The sequence below is a fragment of the Rutidosis leptorrhynchoides genome, chromosome 9 (assembly GCF_046630445.1).
Source record: "Rutidosis leptorrhynchoides isolate AG116_Rl617_1_P2 chromosome 9, CSIRO_AGI_Rlap_v1, whole genome shotgun sequence".
NCBI lineage: Eukaryota > Viridiplantae > Streptophyta > Magnoliopsida > Asterales > Asteraceae > Rutidosis > Rutidosis leptorrhynchoides.
The window spans coordinates 233879823-233887330 of NC_092341.1; the positions used below are offsets into that span (position 1 = coordinate 233879823).

At 33.2% G+C, this 7508-nt stretch overlaps 1 protein-coding gene across 1 annotated transcript; it reads right to left on the bottom strand.

Annotated features, from left to right (window-relative positions):
• Positions 1-703: 703 nt before the first annotated feature.
• Positions 704-5672, bottom strand: LOC139865719 (shaggy-related protein kinase epsilon-like). Its single transcript, XM_071853796.1, has 13 exons — positions 5532-5672; positions 4032-4205; positions 3837-3929; positions 3684-3743; positions 3306-3578; positions 3144-3215; positions 3017-3073; positions 2674-2814; positions 2531-2581; positions 2358-2453; positions 2168-2251; positions 1144-1246; positions 704-1052 (listed from the first exon to the last, which is right to left on the bottom strand). Exons 2-13 carry the CDS (start codon positions 4149-4151, stop codon positions 970-972), a joined length of 1233 nt encoding a protein of 410 aa, XP_071709897.1. The 5' UTR covers positions 4152-4205; positions 5532-5672; the 3' UTR covers positions 704-969.
• Between the last annotated feature and the right edge of the window lie 1836 nt (positions 5673-7508).

The following is a 7508-nucleotide window of genomic DNA, read 5'->3' on the forward strand; positions in this document are numbered from 1 at the left end:
ATATTCTATAGCAAGAACCAACAAAAATTTAAAGTCAAAACTTAATAAATTGACTTTGAAAAGTCCAACAGGACAATTATTTTGGGACGGAGGGAGTATAATTCAGTTGTGTGCTTCGGTATAAAAGTCAAGAAAATGCAAAACTTTAAATTTTTACTTTTGAGGTTAGTGGTAACTGAATAAATTTGTGCTTCAATTCAAATTGAGTGTTCATATAAAAGTCGACTTAAAATGTTGGGTTGTTTTTCTGTTTAGATTTGAAATTAAATGATGGGTTGTTTTGTTTTTTTTTTTTTTGCTTTAGATTTGAAATGGAATGATGGGTTGATTAATTTAGGTTTATGATATTGTAGTGAAAAAATGAATCTAAAAAGATGTTCCTTTTTAGCAAAGAAGATGAAGATGAGGGGCAAAAAGACGAATTTGCCCTCACATGCAAGTCACATGACAAGGGTTAACGGACTTTTTAACGGAAAGTTGACGGAGGGACTCGGTATGCTTAAATGTGATAATGGAGGGATGCTGTAAGCAGAAAAAAACGAAAGGGCCGCTGTTCACTATTTGGTTGTATAATGGAGGGACCAACGGCACAAAAAAGTAATAATTTTTAAATATTGTTCCTGTACAGCTCCAATAAGATCACTTATAGAGAATGAAATTTGAATGACTGATGTAATCAGAAATTCACAAAGCCAAAACATAATGAAGCTAAGAATCCACAACTGATTTAGCATAGACTAGATAGCAATACAACACCTTACAAAGCTACAAACATGCATCACTATGTAGCATTTTGCGTATTTAATCAAACGACAAACAGACACAAATTGTAATAACATTTAAATATTCCGAGAATAATCTAGCAAACAAGCAAAGGATGATAGGCACTTGCCAAAGTCTAAGTTAAGTAAATAAAACGATACAATGATCTTGGGCTTTGATACATATGCAAGTGTGTAACAACATATCTTAACTGCCAAGAATGGGACACTGCTTCCGAGCATGTTCTGGTATGAGCTTAGCCAGAAGTTCAACCGACGCTCCTTTTAGCTCTGTTAGTGCAAGATTGCCAAATAATATATTTAAATCGGAAAAAGAATGTTATGTTGGATAATAAAAGAAACAAGAAAATGGGAAATTAACCTTGAGGCTTGAAATTGAAGAGGGGTGGCAAAGGACGTCCATTTGGAAGACGAGTATTTGGATCACGAAGCTCGTTGAAGAATGGGTGAATACAGGCTTCCAACTGTTTAAAAGATAAACATGAAATGTCAATGCAACAAGAGGGTAAAAATTCGTTTTTAAGGATTTGAGATTAGCAAATTCCAATAACGAATTTGATATGTTAATCACATTCTCTTTACTATTCGATTGAATATTGCGACCAATTTACTACTAAGCGAGCTGATTCGACTAAAAAAGTCAGGAAACCGGTCGAATGTACCTTATGTATGGGGACGACCAACTCAACCCGCAGATAGATTTCTTCTTTCAGTTTGACTCAACCCAACTAGCTCAACCCGTCTATTTTCCCACCTTTTTTCCACCTCTAATCCTATTACCAACTGTATTATCGGTTTTAGTATGGGTATCAAAGCACAACGCTTGGCAAAGCGAATACCACTCTTGTAAAACACCCCGAGAAATGCCCATTACTCCTTTTTAAGAGCCGTTCGATCCGATTTTTTTCCAAGATTCGAGTAATTAATTGGTCAACGTCGGTCAACGGACCAAAATCGAATATAGTTGGTCAAAGTTGGATTTAGTCGGTCAAAATCGGTCAAAGTTAATATCGGGCGGCATTTTAATATAAAACTGAATTAAATTAGAACTTTAAGTTCTTAAACAAATGAATATTATGTTTTGTTTCTAGACAATTATGTTAACATTTATAATCATGTGTTAATGGATTTATTGTATATATTATTTACACATAAAATTATAAAATTTATTACTTAAATAGTTAAATGTATAAAAAGTCCAATCCATTTACTCCCTCAAAAGTCCCAACCAACCGAGTACCTCCGAATAAAGATTTTAGCAACCTTGGCAAAATACACACGATTTTAATGGGCCACCCAACAAAACTTCAAAAACAACAAAACATAGATAATAACACATCCAATTCTGAAATGTGAAGATCTAAGATATGATGGCAAGCACTTACCGCTGTACACCTCAAATTTGGAGAATATTGAAGGAGTCTTGAAACAAGATCTACAGCTTCCGGGGGCATCCGCTTGTGAAAAATCTAATTCATAGTCTAGCGGGTTAGACAACTAAATATACGTGTATATACATATATCTTTACAAAATAACCATTGCCAATTTGAAGATTTAAAGTAGGAAGTGCTCACTTTGTGCCAGGGATGAGCCTTGATTTGTGGGAACTTAAACTCTGTGTAGTTTGGGTTCATGCATTTGATTTCTTCACGAGTTGGTGTACCAAGGACCTACATCAATAATGCAAGAAATGAATAAATACGAACCGGAAATATGACACAGAAGAATTGATCATAATTTCTCTAACCTTAATAATCTCTACAAGCTGGTCGACTCCACTCTCACCTGGGAAAAGTGGCTGAGTACAGAATTGAAACAAAGGGACACGTAAAAAAAACTAAAACTTGTATCTAATAGATGCATGTAAAAATATTATGTTGTGTATATAACCTGTCCAAGTAGTAGTTCAGCAAGAACACAACCAACTGACCAGATATCAATTGCAGTCGTGTACTCAGTTGCCCCAAATATGAGTTCAGGTGCACGATAGTATCTAGAACATATGTAGGATATGTTAGGCTCCCCTTTCACCTGTTAAGCACAAGAAACTGAATTCAATTAACAATTATAAGTAAACGGGTCCAAATTGCCACCTCTAACTAATATTATAACTTTGTAAAGACAACTTTATCCATTAAGTTGATAGAAAATAATATATATATCTCTGAAATATTGAAGTAGGCAAGACAATCTTTTGACATTTTAAGAAACGTGCAAGCAGAAAACATATTACCAGAACTTTTGCGCTCCCAAAGTCACATAGTTTGAGTTGATGTGAATGAGGATTCACCTGCACACCACATTTTCTACAATGTAACAAAACTTAATATTAAAGTAAGAGATAAGTTTTAAACGCATACCAGAAGATTTTGGGGCTTAATGTCTCTGTGGCAAACCCCAATTGCATGAATATACGCCAACGCTCTAAAAATCTGACATACAAATATACAATCAGGTCATTTCATTAGCCTCATAAAAGGAAGAACAGGGTTAAAAAGGGCATTTCACATGCAAAAACAGACCTGATAAGTGTATAGTTTGACATATATCATAGGCATCCTCTGATTTGCCTTACTGTAGTGTCGTGCGACACGATAAGCTGTTTCTGGAACGTATTCAAGAACCAAATTGAGATACAATTCGTCTTTTTCTGTAGTCGAAAAGAAACAGTGTTTGAGTGAAACAACGTTTGGATGATCTAGTAACCGCATGGTTTGTAATTCACGGTTCTTGTATCGTTTATCTTGCAACACCTTTTTAATTGCAACAGCTTCTCCAGTTTCCAAACACTTTGCCTGAAAAAGTCCATGTCTTAAAACTCTACTAGATTACTTATATGTGGGTGGGACCCATCCATTAGATTGTAACTATTAAACAAAATATGGTTAAGTTATTATTACCTGAAACACGATTCCGAAAGAACCCTGACCAACTACTCGTTCTGCCATATAGCTTATTGTCTGTAAATAATAATTAAACAAAGATAAATCATCCATAAACATAAGCTTCAGTAGTTAAGAAACTTTTAAGAGCAACTTATGGTCAAAGGTTACCTGTTTAGGTTGACCATTTCTACCTCCAATAGTAGTTACAATGATGTGTCCAGTTTCAGTACCATGGCCATCCACGACTGTTGCCTCCATTTCCTACAAGAAAGCAACATTTTTTAGCAACAACTTCACTATATATACACCAACAAATTGAAGACAAATGTACAGAAAAAAGTATGCTAGAGTCAAAAAGTCAACCTTTTCGACCTTGTCATCTTTAATTGTCATTTCATTAATTTCTTCGGGCAGTTTGTCGGCAAACATAGAATTACCTTCGATCTTTCCAGTTGCAGTAGGAGCCATCCCACCAGAAGCCATAGTAGATAAGACTTGTTATTATTTCTTAGGCACAAGCCATAGTGTAATAAGTACCTGTATAAGAAAAACTATAAAAGTTCAATGTAAATTTACACTAGCATATTAATCCCTTTAGATATTAGTGTTTCAATATATGTGTTATCAGGCTATGGACATACTTACTTAGTTCTTTATTTCTTTTATTAAAAATATACAGACAAATATTGATCCAGGACAGTAAGGCCAGTGCATGCTGCTGGGTGTTGCCCCACAGAAAACATTGCATTAGCTCAACACATGCTATTGTGTACTAAATTCATATTTTATCTTTGAATTTTATTATAATCAAATCTATATACAAAATGTTCAGATATGGTCATTTTGAGTTTGATGTTTCTGTTTATAATCGATTTGTATACAACTTGTCCACATAAATGGTTGTTAATAGCCTCTCAGTAAAAGTGTACAAAAAGACTCATGTTGATGCATCCTAGCTGGTGATGTCATCACAGAAAGGTTAGCCCAAAGAGTCTATTTACTAAACCATCCTCGCATCAACCAAAGACAGTTGTCAGCTGAAAATTCAAACATTAATCATTTTTCATTGCCTCAAATGATTCTCCTTGTACCAAAAATATCTTATAACTAACAAATCATTATAAACGTCTTATAAACTACTACCATCTGATATGAGATCATGGAATAGCAATGCGCTTAAGTACACTGGTGAAAACAAGCATTACCATTTTCATGGCTGGTTGCATACAAACAACCCGAGCAAGAGGAAACTCAAAACATATGTATAAGTGAAAAAAAATACCCAGCTATATCAGCCAGCCGCTGTTAAATGCCCACACGTTTTACGAACATATTCGTGCAGTTAACTTGATCGGAAAAAAAAAATACCAACGCAGCTGCGAACGGGAGCTACCAGAAGCATTCAATATGGCACAGTTTGTTCATACTTAATATAAAAAATAATTATTTCTGAAAAAATTGAACTCTACAAAACACAAACAAAAGTACACGGATATATACCTACATAGCCGACCTTAAGTAATCTATTCAGTTTATATTGATGATACATTATATCAATCACTTAATTTATAGACACACATATTATCATGATCATTCATGTTTCAAATCAGCAATATATCATGTGCTCTTTAATAGCTACAAAGATATACAGATCTACAGGTTTTTTATTTCCGGCAAGTAATTCCATTAATATTAAAATTCTAACGGAGTAATTTATTACGTAAGCCTAGATGATAAAGCATGTTGACTTCTTTTCAGAATCTACAAATCATTTTGCAGATCACAGATTCAATAATAATAATAATAATCATTTTTAATATAGTAATACAGAAAATTAGGGCAAATACAAACAGAAACAATTACCTGAACGCTCTAGCTGAATTAGCTCAAAATCTACAAAAATCGGTAAAATCAAGCACTAAAATTACAATTGAAATGTTTGAAATCGTTCTTAGGGTAAAGTATGAAGTGAGTCTTCGATGTTTCAGAGATCTTTCTTAACAAGCTTTGACCATGTGTGACTATTAGGCCGTTGAATTTTATTTTATTTTATATATAATAATTTAAATTTAAATTTTATATTTAATATTAATATTAATATTAATTAATGTTTATTATAGTGATGTGTGAGACACCTCCATTTATTATATCTCTCCCTAATGCTACTATAATACTAGTTACTCGCGATTTTGTGGGTTTTTTGAAAGGTAAAATCATTTAGTAATACCATATTACGGAGTATATTGTATTTGTTATTTTGTTTTGAATTTGGTTATCCAAACAATCTAACAATAAAAGATAATCAATATGAAGCTGATGTTTCTATAAAAATACTATTTGTAATATATTTATATTGACAATTTTTTTTTAAATACAGAAGAATAAGATTATATAAACATAAGATCATACATTTTAGTTGTTTAGTTGCAACTTGTGTTTAATGATAAGATCTGTAGCATATAAAAATTACCATCATTCATCGATTGACATATCATAAAGTTCAATTACATGTCAAACTATTCAATGGTTACTAACCATAAGTGACATCTTAAAGTGTTTCATAATTACATGTCTAAGCATCAAAATAGAAAGAAACTAAATCCATATACATTAACACTTCTGCACAAACTAATGGACAACCTACAGAATCAAAAGACTTTGATACCGAAACAATCTGTTACACCGGGTGAGTTCCATCTAGGACCATGATGAATGATATAGCCAAAACGGACGGTTTTATTTGTGCGGTGTGGTTAGGTCGCAACACGTCAAAATCAGCTACCAAAAGAGAGTAAGGGTTTTATTATTTATATTTAGCTAGGGTTTCCTAGCTATAACTCACCTACTTGTCTTCCTTTTAACGAGTAAGTGGTAAATATAACTCAAGTTCGTATTTTTGTATGTTTGCTCAATTACATGGGACAAAAGTGCCTATACAGTTAACCCTAGTGACAAGTGGTGATAGATTAAGATTAACTATTAATACTATAATATAACTGTAAAGATAAAGATAGATAGGTATGAAGAATAGAATCCTGATGGGGAACTATCACAAGAGTTTAACTTCCTAGAATAAACATTAAACCTCAATCAACTGGACTATGAACCTAACTGATTTGTCACTAAGAGTTTAGGCCTTGAAGATTCTGGCTAAGACGGATATCCCTACTCCCAACGTTAACCTTAGAGGGTTTAAACGACCTTAACATTAGCAGATGTGCAATCTTAGATATCATAAGGTACCGCTAATTGGATTAGAAGTCTCTCCTTTGCGATCACTTACTCAACCCCGGATCATCTTACAACATCCTCAAGAACGTTGCTTCTGACGCGAATCATGCTTCTGAGCAAGCCAGTGTTCACTGAACTCTATAATGCCTACTCTAATCACAACCTAAATGGGCAGCTCTTCTTTGACGAATAAATGGTTATTCGTACGTAGGTACTATATCCATATCGTGATGTTAAGCGCACATAACTACTTACCTGTATCCTAGGGTTGATCAATGTAGTGACCCGAACTTTTCCATGTTTATATATATATATATATATATATATATATATATATATATATATATATATATATTAAATGAAATTGTTATTTACATGATTAAGTATTTCCAACATGTTAAGCAATCAAACTTGTTAAGACTTGATTAATTGAAATAGGTTTCATATAGACAATTGACCACCCAAGTTGACCGGTGATTCACGAACGTTAAAACTTGTAAAAACTATGCGATGACATATATATGGTTATATATATAGTTAACATGATTTTATTATAAGTATGTATCTCATTAGGTATTTTAACAATGAGTTATATACATAAAAATGAGA

Excerpts from the sequence above, each read along its gene's own strand:
- LOC139865719 (XM_071853796.1), bottom strand. The coding sequence starts at position 4,151 with ATGGCTTCTGGTGGGATGGCTCCTACTGCAACTGGAAAGATCGAAGGT. Across the intron at positions 2,815-3,016 it reads TTGGGAGCGCAAAAGTTCTG|GTGAAAGGGGAGCCTAACAT; the intron begins GTAATATGTTTT and ends TGTGCTTAACAG. Across the intron at positions 2,252-2,357 it reads AGGCTCATCCCTGGCACAAA|ATTTTTCACAAGCGGATGCC; the intron begins GTGAGCACTTCC and ends ACTATGAATTAG.